Source organism: Spermophilus citellus (assembly GCF_964194105.1).
Source record: "Spermophilus citellus genome assembly, chromosome: 5".
Lineage (NCBI taxonomy): Eukaryota > Metazoa > Chordata > Mammalia > Rodentia > Sciuridae > Spermophilus > Spermophilus citellus.
Window position 1 is genome coordinate 48,782,916 of NC_138186.1, and position 27,289 is coordinate 48,810,204.

General features: G+C 41.9%; 1 protein-coding gene and 1 pseudogene across 2 annotated transcripts; both read left to right on the forward strand.

Annotated features, from left to right (window-relative positions):
* The first annotated feature begins 373 nt into the window (after nucleotides 1–373).
* LOC308649385 (butyrophilin subfamily 3 member A3-like) lies at nucleotides 374–955 on the forward strand (annotated as a pseudogene). The gene has a single exon. The product of its transcript is annotated as a butyrophilin subfamily 3 member A3-like (transcript).
* A 9,341-nt stretch (nucleotides 956–10,296) lies between these two features.
* Nucleotides 10,297–23,428, forward strand: LOC308649386 (butyrophilin subfamily 1 member A1-like; the record flags this gene model as incomplete). The annotated part of the gene is made up of 10 exons (XM_081294973.1): nucleotides 10,297–10,442; nucleotides 11,241–11,323; nucleotides 12,853–13,200; nucleotides 16,001–16,282; nucleotides 16,387–16,587; nucleotides 16,861–16,881; nucleotides 16,970–16,996; nucleotides 18,142–18,168; nucleotides 22,379–22,405; nucleotides 22,761–23,428. 10 exons carry the CDS (start codon nucleotides 10,297–10,299, stop codon nucleotides 23,426–23,428), a joined length of 1,830 nt encoding a protein of 609 aa, XP_081151099.1.
* Between the last annotated feature and the right edge of the window lie 3,861 nt (nucleotides 23,429–27,289).

A 27,289-nucleotide genomic window follows, 5' to 3' on the forward strand; every position in this document is an offset into this window, starting at 1 on the left:
GGCTTCTGGCTTCTCCTTAAGTTCTCTGTGGTGATTCAGATGCTGGCATCACCAATGGTGTTACCATGGCAGAAGTGATGGTCACAACACTAGTACTGGTTCTCAAGGGTCCTGTCACAAATCTACCCCCCCCCTCAAATCAGCCTCTGGCTCTTTCTCTTGTTTGAGGACGTGGGCTTGAGTTACAAGACTCATATTGCAGGAGGCTTATTACCTCCTCAGCTCAGGCAACTCTGTGGCTGTGAGGTGGTGGGTGGGTGAGTGCTTTTTATTGGGGCAGGAGGGGACTTTGCATGATTGATAACTCTCTCAACAGGTCCTATCACTCTGGATCCAGACTCTGCTCACCACAGGATTTCTGTCTCATGAAAAGATGCATGTGACCTGGAAGGACCCCTGTGTGTATTGTGATGTGAAATGCAGTGTGTTGGGTCTTGAGGGCATCACATCAGGAAGATGTTACTGGGAAGTGGTTATAGAGAAAGGATGGTTCAGCAGGTGGAATCTGGGAGTCTAAAGCAAAGATGTGAAAAGAATAGGTTGGCATGAGGAATTACCAGGTAGGGGGTTTTAGGTCATGGGGAAGTTTAAGGATACATATTGTGCCTGGACTGATCCTGTGACTTGGTTATCTCCTAGGCAGGATCCCTGCCAGGGTGGGGTTTTTTCTGGACTACAGTGAAGGGGATGTCTCCTTCTATAACTTGATGGATGGTTTTCATATTTTCTCTTTCCCTCCAGTTTCCTTCTGTGGAACTCTCTTTCCATACTTCATGTTTATGTATGGAGATGTGTCCATGAGAATTTGCTCCATGGAGAGTCTGAGGGGCTCCCTATACAGCTTGACAATTCATTTCCTTTGTAGGCGATCCTGAGCACCCCAATGGAGGAGTTCAACTCTGACTGTGGTGTTGATGGTGCTCCCCCAGAGGCTGAATCTTCATTACTTCCCTGAAACTTACAAGTTTTGTTCTCACAGGGTCCCTTGCTGTCCTTGATCCCCCACTGTGGCCTTTCTTTTGGCTACAGACTCCCTGTGGCAAAATCTCCTGAGATGATACTTGGAACGCTCAGCGGGCTTGTCCTCCTGCTCTGTGTTCAGACTTCATATGAGTGGTTATGAGAGTTCTGTTCATGTCTTATGTTCAGATAGCAGAAGAAAAAATTTGCCTGTTTTGGAACTGGTTTAGGGAATGTGGAATTTAACTATGAGGAGCCATTTTTTGGTTAAAATGTATTTAAGACAGGAGTGGCACCACATATCTGTGGTCCTAGCTACTGGGGAGGCTAAGGTAGGAGGATCACTTTAGCCCAAAATTTTGAGACCAGCCTGGGCAGCATAGTGTTACCCTATCTCAAGAAAAAAATCAAACAAATGGGACACCACATTACTGGACTTGAATGTTTGTAGAGGAAACTTGAGGTTGAGAATGGTCACTTGTTCTATTTCTGCAGATGATAGAAAGTTTATCATCCAGAAATTTCCAGAGAAATGAATAATGTGTTAGTCACCTTTTTATTCTCTGTGAGAAAATCAACCTGAAGGAGAAGAGATTTATTATCCTCACAGTCTTAGAGGTTTCAGTTCATAGTTACCTGGCTCCATTGTTTCTGAGGCAGAATGTCATGTGATGACAGAGAACAGGTGATGGAGCAAGTGTCTCACCTCATGGCAAATAGAAGGCAAGGGTGGGGGGAGGCAAGAGCAAGAGAAACAGGGTGCCCAGGACAAGACAGTCTTCAAGGACACAGCCAAGTTACCTACTTCCTTCCTGTTTCCTAGTCCCCACCTCCTCAAGTTTCTACGACCTCCTAAACGGGCCACCAGCTGGGGACCAAGCTTTTAACACATGATCCTTTGGAGAATATTTCGGTTCCAAACTCCAATGAATGATGGAGTTTTAAGAGAAGAGTCCAACATTCTATATTATCTGCTTCCTATTTCGGATGAATAAAACATACCTCTTATTCCATAACAAGGTAAATTTCTGGTATCATTAAGAATGTTGTGATATGTTAATCCAGGGAATTAAATAAAAGGCAATAGACCCCCCCCTTAAAAAAAGCTATTAGTACATATTTATCATACAAAATATTGGGTTTTATTTTGATATATTCCATGCATGCATATAATGTACTTTGATTGTATCCACCCTTCCTGCTACCCTCTTTAACTTTTCTCTCCATTTCCCTTTTGTGTCAATACTACAACTGAGAAAAGAGAAGTATTACTTGAGTGAACATAAATAAAAAAGAGAATTTTCAGATGCAAGATGAATTACAGCAAGCTTTGACCATAAGCTTGGAACTTGTGATACTCCTGCCTCAGGGATTACAGGCATGGGCCACCATAGTGGGCTGTTTTTCTACTTATGGTGACAGGAATTTCAGAAACAGGTGAGTAAATTGGGGAGTCATCTTGCAATTGTCAGTAAGTCATGTGGGCATACTTTTAAGACCAAGGGGTGCACTTAATCTGTGGGGTCTCTGCTCATTCCTTAATTGAATTATAGGACACCCAGACATGTGCAGAGAGTTGTAGAATAACTTGGCGTGGAAAACTCTAAACATTTGGTTTCAGAAGTGTTCTGGAGTATATTATGAAAGAGGACACCTGGTTAGTTGGAGCATTACAGATACCTTTCAACCTTCCAGTGGATCATAGTCCCATCTTCCCCATTGAGTTCTGCACCTCAGTCTCACTCGGGACCCTATCATACATTGTTTCCTTCCTTTGCTACTCTGCCTCATCCCAAGAGGTAGTATCTGCTTTCTATATGCCATTTCTGCATTCTTTGGAGCCTTCTTTTACTTCTTTTAGTAGAAAACCTCCTTTAAATGTTAATTCTTTTTACTTTTTCAGTGCTAGGGATTAAACCCAGGGCCTCAGGAATGAATAAGTTTGTATTAAGTTTTCCTTATTCAAATGATTTATGTGGTTTCTGGACTTTGATGGAATCATCTAAACCACAATAACTTAGTACCTGTTAAAGGAGGGTGCTGAATTGCTCACAGAATGTGAGAAAGAGTAACTGAGGCATTAATCAATTTAGTAAAATGGTTAACTCCAACAATAAGGAAAGGAGAAGGAGGAGGATGGAAGCAACAGTGTTCATCTCTTCACTCCAAAATTTTTGTGCCCGCATCTCCCTCTCAGTCTACTTCAGAATTATATCATCTGATTTAGAATGTGATGACATTAATGCTAGATCATGTTGCTCAGAATTTCTTGACCATACCATTTTCAGCATGTTTTGCTTGTTTCACTTAACTGCTTCATCTTTCTTCTCAACTTACCTGTTGGTACTTGAATATAGATTGGCTCATTATGGTGCCAAGTGGCAACATAGGGGTTACAAAATTGAGGTCAACCGAAGTCACATATGAAAGAAGCCATGACCAATCTTTGTTTCCACTTGCTTCATTTCCTCATGTATTTTTATAATATGATTTTAGCTGTGATCAATGACTGATGCCAGAGAAACTGTGGTTGGAGTTAATATACACTACAGTGTCATATGATCAACCCAAACTGAGTCATAGAACATATGCAATTTATACAGATCAATTTCAAGCAAGGAATTAGATGAAAGCATCAAAAGCCTATCAAAAAAAAAATCCTGAGACCAGGCAGATTCACAGCTGAGTTGTACAGGACCTACAAGGAAGAATTAATACCAAATACTCCTCAAATTATTCCATGAAATAGAATAGGAAGTAGTCCTTCTGAACTCACTCTACAAAGTCAGTATCATCCTGATACCAAAACCAGGCTGAGACACATCAAGGAAAGAAAATTTCAGACCAATATCCCTGATGAATATTGAGGCAATAATTCCCAATGACATTCTGGCAAACTGCATACAAGAGCATATTAAACAAGTAGTACACCATGATCAAGTGGGGTTCTTTCCAGGGATGCAAAGTTGGTTCAACATATGGAAATCAAAAAATATAATTGATCACATCAATAGACTTAAAGATAAGAATCATATGATTTTATCAATTGATACAGAGAAAGCATTTGACAAAATACAGCACCCGTCCATGTTCAAAACACTAGAAAAACTTGAAACAGTACAAACATACCTTAACATTGTAAAAGCTATCTATGCTAAACCCTAGGCCAACATCATTCTAAATGGCGAAAATTTGGAACCATTGTTTCTAAAAACTGGAACAAGACAGGGATGCCCCCTTTTACCACTTCTATTCAATATAGTCCTTGTAAAACTCTGGCCAGAGCAATTAGACACATGAAGGAAATTAAAAGGATACAAATAGAAAAATAACTCAAATTATTATTTGTTGGTGACATGATTCTATACTTAGAGGGTCTAAAAATCTTCCCCCGGAAAACTTGTGGAATTAATGAATGAAATCAGCAAAGTAGAAGGATATAAAATCAATACCCATATATCAAATGCATTACTGTACATCAATGATGTACTCTGACAGAGAAATTAGGAAACCTATCCCATTTGCAATGGCCTCAAAAAATATATAAAATCCTTGGGAATGAACTTATCCAAATAGATGAAAAACCTCTACAATGAAAACTACAGAACACTAAAAAATGAAATTGAAGGAGATCTTAGAAGATGAAAAAAATCTCCCATGCTCTTGGATAGGCAAAATTAATATTGTCAAAATGTCCACACTACCCAAAACACTATACAGATTCAATACGATTCCAATTAAAATTCCAATGTCATCCCTTATAGAAATAGAAAAAGCAATTATGAAATTTATTTGGTAAAATAAGAGACTCAGAATAGCCAAAGCAATCCTTATGAAGAAGAATGAAGCAGGAGGCATCACAATACTAGACCTTAAACTATACTGCAAAGCTATAGTATCAAAAACAGCATGGTATTAGCATCTATATAGACATGTAGACCAATGGTACAGAATAGAGGGCACAGAGACAAACCCAAATAAATGCAGTTATCTTATACTAGACAATGGTACCAGAAAGATAGCCTCTTCAACAAATGGTGCTGAGAGAACTGGAAATCCATTTGCAGCAAAATGAAAATAAACCCCCAACTCTCTCCATGCACAAAACTCAAATGGATCAAGAACCTAGAAATTAGTCCAGAGACCCTGTGCCTAATAAAGAAAAAAGTAGGCACAAATTTTAATCAGGTCAGATTAGGCCCTGACTTCCTTTAAAAAGAGTCCTAAAGCACAAGAAATAAAATCAAGAATTAATAAATGGGATGGACTCAAACTAAAAAGCTTCTTCTCAGTAAAAGAAACAATCAATGAGGTGAAGAGAGCCTATGTTTTCGGATCAAATTTTTTGCCATGCACACGTCAGATAGAGCACTAACCTCCAGGATTTATAAAGAACAAAAAATTAAATTACAAAAATTAAATTACAAAAAATTAAAACAAACCAGACAATCCAATCAACAAATGGGCTAAGGAGCTGAATGGATACTTTTCAGAAGAAGATATACATTCAATCAACAAATATATAAAAAAAAGTTCAACATTTCTAGTAATTAGAGAAACGGGAATCAAAACTACTCTAAGATTTCATCTCACACCAGTCAGAATGGCAGTTATCAAGAAACAGACAATAATAAATATTGGTGAGGATGTGGGGGGGAAAGGCATACTCATACATTGCTGGTGGGACTGCAAATTGGTACCACCACTCCACAATAGCTAAACTGTGGAGCTAACCTAGATGCCCTTCATTGGATGAATGGATAAAAATTAAATGAAATTTTACTCAGCAATAAAAGAGAATAAATCATGGCATTTGCAGGTAAATGGATGGTGTTGGAGAAGATATTGTTAAGTGAAGTTAGCCAATCCCCCCAAAAAACTAATGCCAAATGTTTTCCCTGATATAAAGAGGATGACTCATAGTGGGGTAGGAAGGGGGAGCATGGAAGGATCAGATGAATTCTAGATAGGGGAGAGGTGTGGGAGAGAAAGAGAGGAGGCAGGGGATTAGCAAGGATGGTGGAATGTGATGGACATCATTACCCAAAGTACATGTATGAAGACATGAATTGGGTATTAATCTACTTTATAAACAAACAGAGATATTTAAAAATGTGGTATATATGTGTAATAAGAATTGCAATGCAAAATAAAGTACATATGTAAAGACATGTATTGGCATGAACATACTTTATATACAACGATTTGAAAAATTGTGATCTATATGTGTAATAAGAATTGTAATGCATTCCACTGTTGTGTATTTAAAAAAATAAAATCAATTAAATAAAAAATTGGTGCAATCAATATGGAAAGCAGTATGGAGATTACTTAGAAAACTTGGAATGAAACCACCATTTGAACCAATCCTTTGTCTATATCCAAAGGATGTAGTAACACAGCCACATCATGTTCATAGCAGCTCAATTCACAATAGCTCAATTGTGGAAGCAACCTAGATGTCCTTCAGTAGATGAATGGATGAATAAACTGTGGAATATACACACAATGGACTATTACTCAGCATTAGAAGAGAATAAAATCATGGCATTTGCAGGTAAATGGATGGAGTTGAACAATATCATGCTAAGCGAAATAAGCCAATTCCAAAAATTCAAACGCCGAATGTTCTCTCTGATAAGTGGATGCTGGTCCAAAATGGGGAGGGAGAGGCATGGGGAAAATGGAGGAAATTTGATTGGGTAAAGGGGAGGGAGGGTGGAGAAAGGCCATGTGGGCAGGAAAGATGGTGGAATGAGATGGAAATCATTACCCTAGATATATGTAAGACTGCACATAGGGTGTGAGGCTACATGGTGTACAGCAGAGAAATGAAAATTTGTCCTACAATGTGTATAATGAATCAAAATGAATTTTGCTGTCATATGTACCTAATTTGAAAAAAGATACATTACAGTGAAAAATTGTGGAGATAGTGACTACTTACATCATCCTGAGAACAATGACCATAGCAGTATATAATTTTGTATTTGAACAAGATAGTATTTTTACCATATAAAGTGTTTAAAAAAAAACAGAAGAATATTACTTGTCATATCCTTCCTTCCATTTAGCCTGTACATTTATGAACTGTATTATTTTTGAAGGAGCTACAGGCACACTTTTTTTGAAACAGAAAAGATGGTATGCAGATAACATGATTTTATCCATACAAAATAGAAATAAATCTTTTCAAAAGTGGACCAGCTCATATAAAACCAAGTACTTATAGTACAGCTAAAGTTCATACACACAAAAAAGTTACTGGAATGCTCAGACTAAGATTTTTTTTTTTTTTGCTGTTGTTGTTTTTGCTTTTTTTACAATTTTTTTTCTCCTTTGAGATTATAATGAACATGGTCACATCACAAGTAAATTCAGAATTAGGACAGTCTAAATCTGAAAGAGTTGGGGGCACCAGCACTTGGAATGCTCCAGGGACCTGGGGGGGGGCAAAAGGGAAGGAAAAGAGTACATCAGAACTTGTATCATAAAAATTTTATCCTTATATCTATTTGTTCTTATACGCTGAATAATATGTGTACATATTTGTTAGCTGCATTTTCAAAATACATAACTTTTAAGGAGGGTGTGAGGTTGTAGTTGTGGTTCAGTGGTAGAGCGCTTGCCTAGCATGTGTGAGGCATCTAGTCCAACTGTCAGCCCCACATATAAATATATAAAATAAAAGTTCATTGACAAATAAAAACATATTTTCTTAAAAAAGGAGGGCATGTCCAGAACCGTTTGGAAACTCCCTCCCAGAGAGGAAGGAATGACAAGATCCAGCAAGAGGGTGCACCATGGATGCCAGAGTGCTCTTGGGCCAATGGATAGGCCACCCAGGCAGTATCACCCTATTTCCTCGGCTTCTGCTTCCCCCTTGTGGCTAGAATGTGGCAGAGAGAAAGGCAATTTCCAGAAGGAAGACAGAGAAGGTATGAAGGTGCAGACAAGAAATCTTAAAACTGTGGGGCTAGAGTTGTGACTCAGGGGTAGTGAGCTTACCTAGCATGTGTGAGGCATTTATACACAATGGAGTATTACTCTGCATTAAAAAATGACAAAATCATAGAAATGAGGTAAATGGATGGCATTAGATCAGATTATGCTAAGTGAAGCTAGCCAATCACTAAAAAACAAATGCCAAATGTCTTCTTTGATATAAGGAGAGTAACTAAGAACAGAGTAGGGAAGAAGAGCATGAGAAGAAGACTAACATTAAACAGGGATGAGAGGTGGGAGGGAAAGGGAGAGAGAAGGGAAATTGCATGGAAATGGAAGGAGACCCTCAGGGTTATACAAAATTACATACAAGAGGAAGTGAGGGGAAAGGGAAAAATAATACAAGTGGGAGAAATGAATTACAGTAGAGGGGGTAGAGAGAGAAGAGGGGAGGGGAGGGGGGATAGTAGAGGATAGGAAAGGCAGCAGAATACAACAGACATGAGTATGTCAATAAGTAAATCAATATAAGTGTAACTGATGTGATTCTGCAATCTGTATATGGGGTAAAAATGGGAGTTCATAACCCACTTGAATCAAAGTGTGAAATATGATATATCAAGAACTATGTAATGTTTTGAACAACCAATAAAAAAAGAAAAAAATAAATAAATAAAATAAAATAAAAGTAAGCCTAGAACAGAAAAAAAGACATAAATAAAATGGCAGATGCTGTAGGATTCCAAATATGTGAAGTTAAAGAATAGACAGATAGAAGCTGTGGTGACGGTGACGGAGTCATATGAGGAGCTCTCTGGCAGGCTGAGGAGGTAGTTAAGACAAGAAGAGGTAGCAGGGTGCCTCCTGGGGTAAGGGAAGGCTTCATATCTTAATTTGGGAAAAGATAAGAGGTATTTATTACATGTTGGTCATAAAAGAAAGTTAATATTAACCTCATTAGTATTAGGATCATTTAAGTTTATACAAGAAAATTATTTGTGGTTTACTGAATAGTGTTTCTTGTCAAAGCAGGTGAATGGTGATCCTGATGATCTGGGAGAGGACAGTGCTGATGTTCGGTGTCCCCTGCCAGTGCTGGTCAGGTATTCTGCCAGTGTTCTTTAAGGAGACCTGACCTGCACTTTGTCACCACTTCCAGCCCCTCCTCCCCAAATGGAAGGCAAAGTGCACCTTGGGAGGGAGAATGCTCAGGTCAGAGTGAGATAAGCTTCTGGCCATGTAATTGAGGCAATTGAGAATCCAAGGTCCCTTTCAGGATCTTGCTCACTTGAGTTACCTGGGGCAGGGGGCTGGGCTGGGCTAGAGATGTGGTGGTGGGAGGCAGTCTCCTGGCACATCTAGCCTCTCCCTCCTCTAGGAAGTTACTAGATTGATGTTATCAGATGGCAGGGCTCATGGCTTTATCTCTGCAATTGTAATAATGAGAACCATAAGTAAAATTTATGTAGCACAGCTCTTGATAATTAGTAGGGATTCAATATAATTTTGTTTTCTTCTTTTTGTATCATGTCCCTAACATTTCCAAGTTAGAGTTTGCCCTTAGGGCAGGGATTGGTGGTGGCATTGTGGGGTGGTTGTGGCATTTCACCTCTAAGTGGGTTGTTCTGCAGTGTTCCAGGAAAATTGTGGGTACCCTCTTTTTGCTGCTCTGCTGTGCTGCTTTCTTCCTGGTAAAGGGAGCAATGTCCAGAGGGAGGGCACACTCTGCCCAGGCTCCCTTTGCAAGCTTTCACTTTAGATGGTGGAAGGAACCAGAGAGGGGTTGCTCCTCTAACTGGGAGGGCTTAGTGGGGTCCCCGTGTCAGAGACTCTGCAGAGATCACTGCAACTTATGTCTGGCTCTGCTTTTTCCCCCTATTACTGGGGACCAACTGCCTTTTGGAAATGAGGAATTTGGGACCCCAGCATTGGACTCAAAAGCAGAGGGTAGGGCTCTAAGTGCAGTTTGGGGCAGCTGCAAATTCTGAGGGCAGCTTTGGGGCCTACTGGGGTCCTTGTGACTCTGACCTATCTCCAGCTGCTGTGTTTAGAGACGCTCCAGGATGTCACAGCCTTTCATAGGTGGGAGAACACAGAAGCAGGTAAGTTGGCTTTGAAGATACCTCTGACCTAAGAGGAGGAAACCAGGGAGAAGCTGGTGGCAGAAAGAAGCTGCAGATGAGTTGGTGCAAGAGGCAGTGGGAGTAGGTAGGTGAGACAGTCTTGTTCTAGGAAGAACCAGGAGAAGCTTAGTGAGGGTTTTTCCTATATTCATTTGTTTTTATGATATTTCTGTAACATTTTCTGTGCCCAGGCCCTGTTCTAATTACATGTAGTGGCTATAAATTCACCTCATTTTCATTACAAACTTGGGGGGTAGATATTGTAAGTATGCCCATCATACAGATAAAGAAACAGAGGCCAAGAAGTTCATTTGGAGAGTGGCTGAGTCTGGAGGGCAGCCTAGAAGTTGGCTCCAAGAATTTGTTCTTCCCAATACCACAGACTGCCTTCTCCCAGCCACTTCCAAACAGTAGGTGATTTGGGGTCTTTTCTCTGACCAGGGCTCATTAGCTCTATGCTCTGTCTCCAGGAAGGGTCCCTTACCTCTCAGGATGAAAACTTTCTTGAAGAAACAGAAGGAAAGGAGAAACCTGTTGGTGGGGATATGTGTGGCCAATGAAACACCATGTCCTGAGCCCACAGTGGAAGGGACTGGGCTGAGATTCAGGTTTAGGTGACTCCCCATCTAAAAAGGCAGGGCAGGGTTCTGGGCTCCTGTGATAGGCACCATAGCCTCCTTGAGGATGTGTGTGTCTCTGACACTGTCCAGGCCAAACCTGGGCATAACTAGGGGGCAGAACAAGAGAGGAGCAGGACCTGGATGTCCTTCCTGATGAGAGCCCTGAATCTGGGTCCTCCTTTCTGGGGGGTCATGAGTGGTGTGTGAATAACAGAGAGATAGAGGAATGGCTTCCACCACAGAACTCCAGGTATGGGAATGGAAGAGCCTGGTGTTCTGGGATGAGTAGAGCTGCCCTGAGTTGGCCTGGGAAAGAAAGGAACATTTTCTTACCAGGAAACTCTAATGGTTTCATGATACCACAATCTTCTCAGAAGAGCTGGAAGGATCCTGGGCTCAGCTGTGTGTCAGTGTCAGGGTTGTGGGGGGCCAAGCACCCTCTTAGTATGCTGTGCCAATAGGAAATGCTTTGCTCCAGCAGGGGACTGCTGTCCAGCCCTGAGTCCTGCTCTCTATGCTGAGGTGCTAGAGCTCTGGGCTGGACCTGTCTTTGCCTGCAGGTCTTGGCCCTCATCCTCATCTCTCTCCTCAGCTCTAAAGATATGGAAGGGCACTGCAGTCGCTCCTTGCTCTGCTGTCTCACTTCCCTGCTTCTCCTTGTCCAGCTGTCCACGGGTGAGTGTCCCCATTGGTCTTACTTTGTGGTTTTAAACAGCAGGATATAAAACATCTGAAAGTATATTTACCCTCAATTTTTGTTTTCTTGCCTTTGTGTGTGTGTGCTGCAAGTGTTAATTCTTTCATTTAATTCCTGAAATATTAATGAAATGTTGATTGTTAGGTGGAATCCTATGAAAGAATCAGACAGAAATTCTGTCATAAAGTTTGCCTTCTAGTTGGAGAGAGTAAGTAATAGTAGGTAGAGCGGCCTAAGTGTATTGAAGGAGATGACCATGATGGAAAATGCAGCAGGGCAGGGTGTGGGCAGTCAGGGACATGGGAGGCAGGTGTGGGCAGGCAGCAGGGTTCAGTGAGGTGGTGTGTAGATGGGAACATAACCCTGGAGAAGGAGGAGTGAGCTGTAGGACTATTTAGAAGGAGGGTTCCTGAAGGGGGAGGAGCCTGTGCAGAGCTGGCAGTGTGCTGAGTGTGAGGAAGCTCAGAGGCCAGTGTTGCTGGACTAGAGCCCATGGGGGGAGAAGTAGCAGGTGAGTTCATAGGGGTCTTGGGAAGGAGGGTCCACCTTGTCAGGCCTGGCGAGAAGTGGGGAGCCATGTGGAGGCTTTGAGCAGAGCAGCAACATGGATTAGCTCATGTGTTAAAAGGATCAATGAGGTCAGGAATCCTAGTCATCCTCGAGTTGAGATGTAATGGTGACTGAGACCAGAGTGGAGTGGCACAGGGTTTGAGAGTTGCTCTTTGGAAGCCCATTGCAGCGTGTCCTGCAGAGGAGTCATGTGGTAGCCTCAGAAGCCCAAGAGCACCAAGGGTGGAGAGTGATGTGAACTTGCTTCTTGAATATGCAGTGATGGGGGTTTCTGTGAATGATGAGAGCAGGATCTTCACAGCAGTAAGTAGCATTTGGCTCTGTGTTTTAAAGAAATACATATATTTATATGTATCTCTCTCCTCCCTCAGTGGAGGAGAAAAATATAGACTGAAGTAAAAAAATTAGAATTGGAAAAAGGGAATTTTCAGGGTGTGGCTGAATGTTCAAATAGTGCTGACCTTTAGTCAGGTGTGCTCTTTGTCAGTTTTGAGGTTTGTCCTGAGACAGGACAAGTTTGACGTGGGATTCACAATGTGTGCTCCCCAGACCACCCTTGGAACTTCTTGTACATGTACCTTCATTGCCCCCCGCCCAGATCTAGTGAATGAGATGCTCTGCAGTGGGGTCCAGTGTTGTGTGCTCTATAAGGCATCCTGGTGGTTCAGGAGCTTGAAAGCTTGAGAACCACTGAATTAGAGATTACTTCATGGAAGGGCCTGGGACCAGGAGCAGAAGACAATGAGGGATTGTCGTTGACATCATTTCTGGCCACATCATTATGATCAGAAGACCTCTTCCAAATCTATCAGACTGGAGGGCTCATCTCATGTGGCCCCTGTCCCAGCTTTCCTAGCCTTCCCACCTGGTGGTGTGTTTTCTCTGTTTTTTGGTCTGTGTTTCTCTAGCTTCCTTCCCCCTATGTCTGTGTTCACAGAGCAGTTCCGCGTTGTTGGCCCTCAACACCCCATTGTGGCAGTGCTGGGCGAGGATGCCATACTGCCCTGCGCCCTATTCCCAGCCATGAATGCAGAGAACATGGAACTGGGGTGGTTCCGCACCACACTCTCACAGGCAGTGTTCATCTACTGGAACCAACAAGAACAGTCTGAGGAGCAGATGGCTGAGTATAGAGGGCGGACCTCACTGTTGAAGGACTTCCTTTCTGAAGGGCAGGCTGCTGTGCACATCCACAAGGTCCAGGTTTCTGACAGTGGAATGTACACCTGCTTCTTCAGACATGGAGACTTCTATGAAGAGGCTAATTTGGAAGTGAACGTGGCAGGTTAGTTTCTTGATGTCTATTCTAGAGACCTTGGGAGTACTGGGTTTGGTAGGAATATCAAGAATCATCCAAATTAAGCCTCACTTTTATAGGTGAAATGAAAGAAAAAAGTGGCTTTCTTTTATTCATTGATTCAATACAAGCACTGTTTAGGGGCATCTAAAATATGTGAGGACTTATCCTGTGCCCAGAGATATGTCAGTGTAACAGAGATCCCAGCCATGAGGAGTTTACTTTCAAGAGACAAAGAAAAAAATATAATAAATTACTCAATAGAAGATGTGATAAGATGATAATTACTTAAGACAAAAGACCAAATAGAATTAAGAAAGGGACACAGGATGTGGGCTGAGAAGTTAGGACAAGCTTTAGTGTTACATAGGGGCTTGGGCAGAGCCTTAATGACAGTCTGAGCAAGGCTCAAAGGAAGTAGGTACTTAGCCAGGTGGATATGTGGGGGGCCAGAGTTTAATGCAGATGGAGCACCTGGTATGAAACCTTTGAAGTAGGCGTATGGTTGATTATTTTGGGTATAATGAAGCCATCATGGTTGGTAGGAGGAGTGAGGGAAAGGATGGTAAGAAGTGGCAATACTGGCATAAAGAGATGGTGCTGTATTAACACCACTCTCAGGTGACAGGATGAGGTCATTAGGACTGGACACCTGGACTGGCACAAGAGCCCTGGATGTTGATGGGCTGGAAGGTGAAAAGGCAGACAACATGATGATGGTGGCTACTTGCATTTGAGCAGATAGTTCTTGGGTTTGAGTATGTGGGCCCTGAGGGTCTCAGGTTGTGGAGTTTGGGGAGAAGTGTTGGAGAGGAAGGCAGTTACCAGGTCAGTAAAGGCTTTGTGTGCTGTGTTATGGAGTTTGGATGCAGAGTAGGGGGAATCTTAAACAGAGCCATGCTGGGAATGCTCATGTTGGCAGCTGTGAATGGATGGATGGGAGGTGAGCAAGAAGGAGACATGGAGTGCAGTTATGATGTGGAGAGAATGAGTGCCTGACCTGAGGCATGGCAGTGGGGTGGGAGAGGAGGGGTCAGACAGGTTTAGAAACTAGAGTCAACTGTGTAGATTTGTGGGCCCAAACTTTGTAAGGCCAGGAGAAGACTTCAGAGACTTCCAGGATTTTATTTGAACCATTTGTTGTTTCATGGCAGGACTATTGATAATTATGTGTCAGTTCTACTGCTGTGATAATGCTGTGTAACAAACAGCCACAATCTCAGGTGCATTTGGCAATAAAAATGTATTTAATTCAGGCAATAAGTGAGTTCAACTCATTGTGGCTGAACTTGGCTTATCTCACCTGGGTTTACTCACACCTTTGGTCATATTTCAGAAACATAATTACAACCAGAATATCCCTTCCATGCTAGGAGAAAACACTTCTCTTACTGAATAAGCATCAAACCAGAGTGTGATACATAGTATGGTGATCTGTGAATGGATTACACAACCAGAATAATAATTTCATCATTCTCTTTAGAGCCAATCATATATAATCTCCTGTATATTTGTTTTCAAGATGAACAATGAGTAATCCTCAACTAAGACGGCTCAAAGCACTGTTGTTCCATATAACTCATCCTAAATTTACCTGGTAGTTTGGGAGACCATCTGTGTCATCTAATAGGCTTTATCTGGAAGCAAAATTAACTCCTTCAGCTTTATGACAGGAAGCAGTTTTATAACTTGGAGCAAGATGCCCACATAAGTTAGGCTCCTATCTTTCCACAAAAAGGGGGCAAAGTGTTGCTATCTTGCCTGATGTTTACATTTCAAAGAAATGGCTCCCAGGTCCTTGAGAAAGGAATTCCTGAGCCACAAAGCTGGCAGAAAACCTAACCAGTTTTCAAAATCATGTATAAACATTTCAAAAGAGGAGAAAGTACCTATTTGTAATTGACATTTCCTAAAGCAAATGGTATAAGAAAAAAGAACAAAATCTTTTATTCAACAGGGAGAATTAAGCTTTTTACTTGTAATTTTTATTTGTTCTTAAGTCAGCTGAAAATTTCACCAGGTGCATCTTGGTTGGGTATGCTGATATTTCAGGTGGTCATTTGGCTGAACTAGGGCAGCTGTAGCAGGTTGACCAGGCAATGTCACAGGAGTCCATCCTCCACTGGGTAGCCCAGGATTGTCCTCCTGTGGACATGGCAGAGGGTAAAACCAAGGTGCAAGTGCTTCTCAAACCTCTGCACTAGTCCCATTAGCTAATTTCTCATTGGGTAAATCAAATCCCGTGCCTGGGTCCAGAGGCAGAAGATAAAGGCTGTAAAAAGTGTGTGTAAGTAGGAGAACTAGGTATAAAGAAGGGTGAGGAATTAGGGAGATTTTAATTTTTGTTTTATCACAAGTGGTACAAATTTATGAATTCAGTTTGGAGTTTGGAGTTTGAGGTGTATGTGAGGAAACTGGGTAAAGATAACTCATGGGAACATGGGTGTAGGAGAAGAGAATGCAGGAGACAAGGTGGTCACTCAATATAATTTTGGACATGATATACAGAGAGGCAGATGTCTCAGGAGAGTGTGTGAGGTGAGAAGAGTGAGATTCAAGGAGGGAGTCCTGGGACCAAATTCTTCCTGTTTGCCTTGGCCTCACAGTTGGGGAGAAGAGCCCACTGCCCTGTGGGGGTCCCTGTGCTCCTTCCTTTCCTTCCCTCTTCCCATAGAATTCCCAGAATTCAACATGAATCCTTCCCTCTGAAGTTTTGTGATATCTAGGCAACTCTGGGGTCTCAGGGACCAAGGTGGCCTCCTGGGGCTCCATAGCTTCCTTCCCACAGGGATGGGCTCTGCCCCCCAAGTGCACATAGAAGGTCCAGAAGAGGATGGAGTGCGTGTGGTGTGCAGAGCCTCAGGATGGTTCCCAAAGCCCCAGGTGCAGTGGAGAGACCTCAGCGGAAAGAAGTTCCCAGCACTTTCTGAGGCCCACACCCAAGACACTGAGGAGCTGTTTAGTGTGGAGGCCACTCTGGTGGTGAGAGACAGTTCTGTGGGGAATGTGACCTGCTCTGTCCTCAACCCTGTCCTGGGCCAGGAGAAGGCCGTGGCTATTTACATCCCAGGTCAGTGCTGTTCCCACTCCCAGCAGAGCTGTGGGGAGGGCTGGCCTCTCTGGTGTGCTGGCTCTCCTGGGTGTGCCCCTGACCTCTGTCTGCCTGGGCCACAGAGCCCTTCTTCCCTCAGGCTTCTCCCTGGAAGCCAGCATTTGCTGTGGTCCTGACCATGCTGGGGCTCCTACTCTTGGGGGATTGCTATTTTATCAGAAAAGCACATTCTGGAAGGATGCAGGTGAGGCAGGAAAAGGAGCATCTGCGGCGGCTTAAGGAGGAGGAACAGCAGGCAAAGGAAGAGGTGCTGAAGGCCATTGGTAAGACCCCACAGGGCAAGTGCAGACCTGGTGGTGAGTGGGACAGCTGATAACGGCCAGAGTCTGGGGTCCAGCTCTCTAGGGAGACCCAGGGTCCTGGGCCCAGAGGAGGTGACTGAGGAGATCAGAGTGGAGAGCTAGAGACTGGTAGGGTTGGGTAGTTTGTTGTTAGAAATTCTGGTGAATAGAAACATTATTCCTAGGTTTTTCCAGGCACAGTCTTTCCTTTTCTTGGGGATGGGTGTTCATACTTTTTTTTCATTTTTTTTTTAGATGAACTCAAGGCAGACCTCCGTAAGTTCTTCTTTCCTTTCTGAAATTTCTGTTTCCTTGGTAGCACATGTTCTAGTTCCAAGCTCCCTTCTTTCTTGTTGTTTTTCAGATCAGAGGAAAGAAGCTTATCTGTCTGGTAAGTGACTCTGCAGGTAATCCTTGTTTCCTTATCTTACCTGTGTCCTGGTGACCCTGTACTTGTTTCTGTCTAGGCACAGACATATGGGGCTCCATCCCTGGGAAGCTAGTGGAAGCCAGAACACTGGTCCCTGGACTTTCTTTGACCTTGGCTGCTATTTCCTACCTAGTGCTTGGAAACCTGGGTGTGATGGTGACCCATGGTGTGTCATGTATTCTGCATCTTATTTCAACCCTGGATTGCCCATTATTTTGTTTTATTTCCTTCAATGCATCTAGCTGTTGGACTCCACCTAAAAGATTAAAGGCACATAGTATGATTTTATTAAATGATCTATATAAACAAATGGTGTCATTAAGTTTACGAGTGTGACCTTCTGTTTGTGTCCCTACAAATTGCCAGTGAGGGATTATGTTTTCTCCAGTTCCTGAAGGTGCTAATTCAAGGGGGCTGCTCATCAAAGGTGGAAATGTGGTGGAGTGAACCAAGTACTTCCTAAAACTGGTCTTATTGTCTAGAAATATTTACAAAAGTGAAAAATTGGGCAGTTTTACCACAGAACTCATTGCTGTCTCTAAATCATTCTTCATATTTGGTAATCTCCCAAGTGTCTTTTCAAATTTAAATTTTATTTTTTTCATTTTGTGGTGCTGAGGCATGCACCTGGAGACTCATGCATGCTTGACAAGCCCTCTACCAAAGTGTACATCCCCACCCCTTTTCAAATATATCTTTGCCAGAAAAAGCCTGGATATAATAATAATACCCCTGACAATTGCAGAGTGAATTATATTTTATTCTCTCAAATATTTTCACACATTTTTATCCTTAGTGGCAAAACTGAATAAAGACAAATAGAATATGGACTTTTATGAGTTTTGAGGCAGATGGTTTTCTGACAGATAGAAATCAGTGGGGCAGTGGCAGCAATTGGCCTGTAAAGCCGCTGTCTTCATCTGTGGTCCAGGGGATTTCCCACAACACCCTGCAGACCCTGCATACTGCATGAGGCCATCTCCTTTCTGACTCTCTCCTCCTGTGGGTAGTCTCATCTTTAGAATGGAGAGGAGACCATGGCAGGTACATTCATGCTGAGCAGGCTTGTTTTAGCTGTGGTCTCACCACCGTGTGTTCCCTTTCAGCCTGGAGGAAGGCCCCCCTGTATGCAGGTAAGTGACTCTGGTGTTTCATTGACCTTCCCTCCTCCTGGCTCCACCTCTGACCTTCCTTATCAGTGTCCTCCACCCAGGATGGGATGGGTTTTCCTGCTCTCTCTTCTCTAATTTGTTTCCCACCCCTCCCAGTTAACACTTTTAACTTCTCTTGTTTTTTTTTTTCTTTCATAATCATCACACATTAATCTGTCCCCTGCCCAAACTAACCAAAGCCAAGCACAATAGGAAAGCAAAATTCTCCTAAATGGAGAGAAAAATGATTGTAACTTGCATTGGAAGACCACAGAGACTCCTTCTGTTTGGATCAAAGAAGTCACCTCATATTCCTATCTTTTAAACACTCTTCAGTTTTTTAAACATTTGTTTAGTTGTAGATGGACACAATACCTTTATTTTATTTTTATGTGGTGCTGAGGAACAAACCCAGTGCCTCATGCTTGGGGTAGGCGAGCGCTCTACTTCTGAGCCACAACCCCAGCCCCAAATCATTCTTCATTTTTGGTAATTTCCCAAATGTCTTTTTTAATTTTGATTTTAGTTTTTCAATCGCATTTAACTGTTGGTACAGTGACACTGGAGAATTCAGTTGTGAGCAGAGCCTGGATGGAACAGGGTTGGAACTGGGGATAGGAATTGCTGGTCTCCAAAAACTTCAGAAATCATATTTGACAGTTTAGGAATTTCACCTTCCTAATGTGGGGCCTTGGTTCTCTATTCCCTTTACCCCAAATTCCCACTGTTTGGGTCCAGGTTTGGTTTTCTTGTTTTTTTTTTTTTTTTCTGGTCCTCTGGATATTGGTCTTCTCTCAGCCACCTCCTACTCTGACTCGCTGTCCTAGCTGGGTTTCTTCCAAGCACCTTGGTTTCTGAGAAATGAGTTTCTGGTGTTCTGAATTTTGGGTCTAGGATGTTTAGGGGGTCTGTGAACCATGTGAAATTACATACAAAGTCTTTGTTTGTATATAAGGAACACAATGCAATTTATGATGTTCACTATAATTTTCTTTGCTTTTAAGAATTTTTTCATTTGTGTGTTGGTCTTTGAATTTTTTTAAATGTGTGAAGATCATAAAAAGAGAAACCTGGAGAGTTTAATATTGTTTCCCTGAGAAAGGTTTGGAACAAATCAGAAAAGAAAGGATGAGGTGGGAGGAGAGAGGAGGTGAGAAAGAAAGTAGAGTGCCCAAGATTCACATGGACATTTTGGGTGTGCTGATGCAGTGAGAGATGGAAAATCCCATCCAAGGTGGTTAGAGTTGAGTGTGAAGAGGATTTGTGGGTTTTTTGTGTGCCTGAAATGTAAACAACTCCTTGATACATCTTTGAGAGTTTTCAGTGAATACATTGTGTGTGTGTGTGTGTGTGTATATGAATTCCATTAAGCCATTTCTAAGTAATAATCTCATTGAATTTGTGATAATGAGACCACCTCCACCTTCCAGTAGCAGTCAGGACAGGCATATGCTAAGGTAGTTTCCTATGCAATGAAAGATAATCCAGAGGAATCGTTAACTCTGGGGGTGAGTTTAGGACCTGTGCCATCTGAATTTGTATAATATGCCCTTTTCCTGCTCTGGAAGTTTCTTTTTGGCATCAGGGATATAGACTGTGAGAGACAGAGAAGGATGAGTCATGGCATCAAGGAGGCTTTGGATTGAAATATCTGAGGAATACTCTTTGAGAATCTTAATGATTTTCCTGGGGACATGTTTATTAAAAAAGAAGGATCACATAATCTTTTTTTAACCATCTCCCCATTTTCTGCTGAATTAATGTCTATAAGTTTTCATGCATAACTTGCACACTCTTTTATTTTGTAAGGATAAACACCATTGCTATACTAGAATCAACACTGTCATATTGACAGGTGCATAGTGTGAGGTGGACAAATCTCTATTTCATCTTGTTCATGAAATTGTAACAATGAGTTATAAATTAAAATTTTCTGTGGGAATTATGTGAAGGCTGCATTAAGGTGCATAGCATGGTACTTGATACACTGGAGAATCTGAAAAGGTTTTCTCTTTCAGTCCTTCTCCTTTTCTCCCTCGTCTGCTTCCTTTTCCTCTCTTTTCTTCTTCTTTGATAATCTCAGTCAGTTATTATATAGAAAATTATAATTGAATTTCAACTAATGTCTTAGTAAAAAATGAGCAAAGTTTACTTTTCTCCAAGGGTTACCTGGGTCTGCTCAGCCATTTTATATGATCTAGTTTCTATCAAGCAACTCAACAAAGATGGAAATACCCATGTAGGTGATTGAACATATATTAGTGGAAATGGGGAGAACAAATTTAAACAAAAATCTTTAAGAAATAAAAATGTTGTTTAGTTCTTATGCTAATCATTCTAATCTTGTTCCTGAGGCTTGCCCTGATGGAGGCAAAAGCTTTCCAGTTGAAGACATTTTGGAGTGTATGACATACATAGACTTTGCTTAGGTCAACTACCTTCCTGACCTCTTCCCAAAAGGGAGTGTGGTGGTTTTAGGAGACTTATGTAGCCTTGGGACGCTGGGGGAAGAGGGACAATGTGTTTTCTCTTAGTTATTTCAGGTCCTCTCCATCAGGAGGCTAGTCTGAACTGGTTCATTAGACTCTTGGGTTGGTGTCTCCTGAGAAAAGGCAGGTCTCATCTCATTGCTTGGTCCTCCTTCCCTTGACCCTGAGGTAAAGTCCAAGGTCTGTGTCACTGATTCTTGGTTGCCACTGGACTTTTTCCTCTGATCTTTAGACCTTTTCTGGTTCACTGGCTCACTGGGCCCCTGTCTTTTCACCATCTATCAGAGAATGTGAGATTTTCCTTTTACTCAGCTTCCTAAGTGCAGGAGACAGGGAGGTTCATGGTTTCTGTAAGCACATTTCTCTGCCAGTGCTTTGTTCCACATGGGGTGTGTCACCTATGTGGGCATATAAGTTTTCTATTTGCTGCCAAGTTACTGCAAAATTAGTGGCTTGAGTCTGGGGTTGTGGCTCAGTGGTAGAGTGCTCGCCTAGCACGTGCGGGGCTCTGGGTTCGATTCTCAGCGCCTCATAAAAAATAAAGGTATTGACAACTACAACTAAAAAAATAAATATTAAAAACAATTAGTAGCTTCAACCAACACAAATGTATTATCTTACATGTTTGTAGGTCAGAAGTCCAAGAAGGTGTGGACAAGGCTGTGTTCCTTTCTGGAGGCTGTTGTCTTGTGCAGTTTCTAGAGGCCATCTGTATTCCCTTATTTGGGGGCCTGTTCTTCCTTCTTTAAATCCAGCAGCACAGCATGTTTTTGACCTTGTGTCTATGATTCTATCTGCTTCTCTGATATAGCCAATAAAGGTCTCTCTCTATTCACAAGGGTTCATGAGATTAGTTTGGACTGGCCCAGAGAATCCAGAATAATCTCCCTGTTCAAGAACCTGAATCTTAGTCACATTTGTAAAGTGGCCTAGTCATGGATTTCACACATTCACACACTCTGGAGTTTAGGACTATGGGTTCTATCATAGCTGGAAGTTTTGAAACTCTTTAGCAATTCTTTTGGCAGGCAAATGAGTAGGTCCAATACTTTTGGGTTCTCCCATATCTTATTGGTCTTTGCGAAGTGGAAGAAAAGTCACTAGTATTGACCTCTCACTGGATATGTTTGTTTCCTGCTTTGAACTTCTTTCTCTCCCATCTTAAAACCCTCTCCATTGCAACCTAACTGGGTAAGATTTCTCTGAGTTCCCTGCATTCATGATTTATTGTCATCATGCAAGTTCAGCTAAGCTAGATGTAATTCTCTACTCGTGGCTTAGAGTTAACCTTACGAGTTCAGCACAGTCAGTTCTTTATAAGTAAATGGAGGTCTTTGAAATTTTATAACCTTAATTGTATCTCAAGATAACCCAGTTTTCAGGATTGTTGTGTCTTTGTCTTGAGAAAGCATTATTGGGTAGCTAAATCTGAACAGTGACTTTTCATATTGATATCCTGCATTTTGATCCTGAGGTGTTAAGCTTTAGGCTTAGTCTTCAGGGGAAGTGTGGGTGGTGTGTGTGTGTGTGTGTGTGTGTGTGTGTGTGTGTGTGTGTGTAAGAAACAAATATAGCAGCTGAATGTTTTCAAACAGATTTTTCCCTTCTTCCTCCCACATTGCTGTGTTTCAGAAGACTGGGTGCTGACACTGGTATGTAAGGACTCTGCAAATCGCTGATATGAGATGTGTGTTCTCTTGTAGATTGGCGGAAGGAACAGTTCCAAGCCCGTGAGTGACTGTGTGCTTCTAGATGTTCCTCCTGTTGCCCTCATGGCTTCTGCCTTCTCCTTAAGTTCTCTGTGGTGATTCAGATGCCGGCATCACCAATGGTGTTGCTGTGGCAGAAGTGATGGTCACAACACTGGTACTGGTTTTCAAGGGACCTATCACAATTCTACCCTCGAAATCAGCTTCTGGCTCCTTCTCCTGGTTTAGGATGTGGGCTTGAGTTACAAGACTCATATCTCAGGAGGCTTATCCCCTCCTCAGCTCAGGCAGCTATATGGCTGTGAGGTGGTGGGTGGCTGTGTGCTTTGTTTTGGGGTGGGAGAGGACCTTGCATGACTGAAAATTCTCTCAACAGGTTCTGTCACACTGGATCCAGACTCTGCTCACCACAGGCTTTCTGTTTGTCATGAAAAGACACATCTGACCTGGAAGGACCCCTGTGTGTACCCTGATGAAAAATGCAGTGTGTTGGGTCTTGAGGGCATCACATCAGGAAGATGGTACTGGGAAGTGGAGATAGAGAATGAATTATCCAGCAAGTGGACTCTGGGAGTCTGCAGGAAAGATCTGAGGAGAATAGGCAACTACCTCGAAGCATCACAAAGGGGGTTTTGGGTCATGGGGAAAATTAACAAGAGTTATTTTGCCCTAACTCATCCTGAGACTTGGTTATCTTCCATGCAGAATCTTTTCAGGGTGGGGGTTTTCCTGGACTACAGTGAAGGGGAGGTCTCCTTCTATAACATGATTGATGGGTCCCACATTTTCTCTTTCCCTCCGGCCTCCCTTTCTGGAGCTCTGTTTCCCTACTTCATGATTATGTTTGGAGATGTGTCCATGACCATCGGCTCCATGGAAAGTGGGTCTGAGGGGCTCCCTGTACCCCTTAACAATTTTCCTCCTTTGGAGGAAACCCTGAGCAACCCAAAGGAGGGGTTCAGCTCAGGTTGTGGTGTTGATGGAGCTCCCCCAGAGGCTGAATCTCTGTTACTTCCCTTACACTCTCGGGTTTTGTCCACATAGGGTCCCTTGCTGTCTGTGATCCCTCACTGTGGCTCTTCTGGGGCTATAGACTCCCTGTGTCAAAAGCCCATGATATGAGACTTGGACTGTTCAGTGGGCTTGTCCTTCTCCTCTGTGTTAAGACTTCCAATGTGTGGTTATGAGAGTTCAGTTCCTATCTTATATTCAGATAGCAGAAGATAAAATTTGGCTCTATTTTAACTGGTTCAGAGAATGTTCAATTTAACTGAGGAACCCTATTTTTTGGTATTAATAAGTATTTCAAGCAGCTGTGGCAGCACATACCTATAGTCCCATCTACTGGGAAGGCTAAGGCACGTGGATCAATTTATCCCACATGTTTGACCAGCCTGGCCAACATAATGATACTCTGTTTCCAAAAACAAAACAAAACAAAATAAAAATACAAACAAAGGAGAGATTACATTACTGCACCTGCATGTGTGTAGAGGAACCTTGAGGTTGAGCGTGGTCCTCAGTTTTATTTTTTTTTAAATTTTTATTGTTGGTGCATATTTGGACTATCAGATGACAGTTTAGTATCCAAAAATTTCCAGTGAAATGGAGAGGTGCGTTATTCATTTTTTTGTCTCTGTGACAAAATACTGAGAAAATCAACCTAAAGGAGGAGAGATTTATTTTCCTCACAGTTTTAGAGGTTTCAGCCCATAGTAACCTGGCTGCATTGTTTCTGAGGTAGAATGTATGGGAGCAGGTGGTGGAGTGAGTGGCTCACCTTATGCAGACAGAAGGCAGGAGAGGGAGAGAGAGAGGAAGTGAGGGGGAGAGAGGGGGGAGGGAAGGAGAAGGAGAGGAGAAAGAATGAGAGAGAGAGGAGAGAGAGAGAGAGAGAGAGAGAGAGAGAGAGAGAGAGAGAAATATATAGATAAGGGGTCAAGACATAGTCTTCAAGGACACACTCACAGTTACCTACTTCCTTCCTCTTTCCTAGTCCAAACCCATTGAACTTTCTACCACCTACCAAAGGGCCACCATCTGGGGACCAAACTTTTAACACATGAGCCTTTGGGGGATATTTCAGTTCCAAACTTCAATGAATGATGGAGTTTTAAGAGAAGAGTCCAACATTTTATGTTATCTGCTGTTCATTTGTCAGGTGGTTTTTCATGTAGATTTGTTGTCTTATTGAAGTTCAAATGGTTGTAAAATGGTTGAAACATGTATGCACATGTAAAGTATAAAATCAAAGATGTGGACAGAGTCCAGTATCATTTCATTGCATTTCTGTTCCAAATCCACTCCATGTTGGTTTTTCTTTGTGTTATTGGAACTGTACCTTGTAAACACTTCTTTGCCATCTGAGACAATGTGAGATTGTTGGTACAATGCACTGGAAGGGCCACTGCAAGGCAAGTTAATTCTTTCTTTCTTTCTTTCTTTCTTTCTTTCTTTCTTTCTTTCTTCCTTTCTTTTTTCTTTTCTTTCCTTTCCTTTCCTTCCCTTCCCTTCCCTTCCCTTCCCTTCCCTTCCCTTCTCTTTCTGTTCCTTTCCCTTTTTTTCTTTTTTGTTACCAGGGATTGAATCCAGGGATACTTAATCACTTAGCAACAATCCCATAATATATTGTTTAAAAATAGTTTTCTTTAGTAGTGGATGAACACAATACCTTTATTTAGTTTATTTTTTAATGTGGTGCTGAGGATTAAAGCCCGTTCTACACACTTGCATCAACAGTGAGCTACAATCCCAGCACCCAACCCCTGCCTTTAAAAATTTGAGACAATCTTATCCTACATTTCCTATGTTGCTGAGGGCATGGATAAGTTGCTGAGGCTGGCTTTGAACTTGTGATACTCCTGCCTCAGCCTCGAAAATGCTGGGATTACAGGCATGGGCCACCATACTGGGCTGTTTTCCTTTTTGTTGCAACTTCCGGTGGTGTAGAGAAGGCCCACCTTTTGGTGACATAGTAAGAAATGTCTATATTGATGTATTTATCTGTACTTTTAGTCTCTTCCCTAAGTTCCTAAAAAGTGATTTCTCTCCCTGATTCCTGAAAACATCTCTTAAAACCTTGGAATTTTCTGTTTAGATGAAGGGAGAGTCTATTGTTTTTAATAACAAGCCCCTTTCAGCCATCTGAGTTTATATTAATAAAACAATTTTTAGAAAGCTCCTGGGTTACCTCAGGATGGGGGCAGGTTACCAAAGGAACAAATTTTATGAATAAAAAATGAAAGAGGGGACAAAATAGAGCTGAAGGTTGAATTAATTAATTGCAAGCAGTCAATGATTTGATCAATCAAAATGACACAGTGAAATATCCATAAAATATTGAGGGAGCTTCTGAGTTGATGAACAACAATGTATTCATGTTTCTGGGGGTGCTACCTCTCAAACTCTACCACAGGCAGGTATTCCTGTGCTCGAGGCTTTTCTGGGCCTCACCCTATGTGCGTTTCATCTGGCTATTCACTGTATCCTTTACAAGATGTTTTATAATAAATTGGTGAGTAAACAAAGTTGTTTCTGTTGATTTTCTGAGCCCGTCTAGAAAATGGATGTAGAAAATCACCCAATCTAAGAATGGATCTTGGGAATGGAAGATGGTTATTTGGAATAAGATAGAAATATAGGATACTACAAAAAAGCTCTAAAGGAGAAATGTGCCTGTTGTGATGTGGAACAATAACTTGTGAACTGCTCCTGACCTGGACAAAGATATTAAGCGACAGAAAGAGACCAAAGGTAAAAATGTACCAAACAATCTCAAAAATTACTTTGTAAGTTTTCAGTTCTGTATAAATTTTCTGGATGCAGCAAAGCAGGAAGAAGATTTCAAAAGAAAGACACTACTAACCTCATAAAGCTAGGGGCTAACATTTGATTGGATCAAATACCTGATCAAATATCTGATGAAAACAACATAGCAGACTAGATTTCCTAATGGGAAACCATGTTACTCAATATTTCCCAGTCTCCAGGGAAGTCATGTCCCTTTGGATCATATATTCTACCTTTGTACCCTATAAAATAACCTGTCCTTAATCCCTGGTGGTGTGGTTCTTCTTGCTCTTTAGATTGCCCACATTATTCTCTGAGGGATTCTATATTCACTTTTCACTTTCTAATGATGCTCTTCCTCTCTTTACTAAAGCCAGACACATCCTTACATTCTTTTCTGTGGTATGGGCAAGGGTCTGAAAGTCCTGAGTAGAAGTTTTCTTTGCCACTGGACCTCCTTACAGTGACAGGAACTTCAGAAACAGATGGGTAACATGAGGAGCCATCTTGTGATTGTCATCTGAAGTCATGGGGACATACTTTTAAGACTGTGGGGTCCACTTAACCTGTAGGACTCTCTGGTAATTCCTTAATTGAATTATAGGACACCCTGATATCTGCAGAGAATTGGTGTGGAAACATCCAAACATTTGGTGTCACAAATGTTGGAGCAGGGGTATTATGAAAGAGGGCACCTGGTGAGTTGGAGCATTACAGATCCATTTCAACCTTCCAGTGGGCCATGGTTCCATCTTCCTCAAAGAATTCTGCACCTCAGTCTCATTGGGGACCCTGTCATAGATTTTTTTTTTCCTTCATTGGCTATTCTGCCTCAATTTAGAGGTACTACTATCTTTTCCCTATATATGCCATTTCTGCATTCTTTTGAGGCTTCTTTTACTTTTTTAGTAGTTAACTCCTTTTTTTATTCGATTCTTTTTCTTTTCTCTCTGTGCTTGGGATTAAATTCAGGTCCTCAGACATGAATAGGTCTATGTTAAGTTTTCCTTATTCAAATGATTTATGTGGTTTCTAGACTTTGAGAGAAGCATCTAAACTACAATAACTTAGTACTTGTTAAAGGAGGTATGTCACAGCATGTCAGAAAGAGTAATT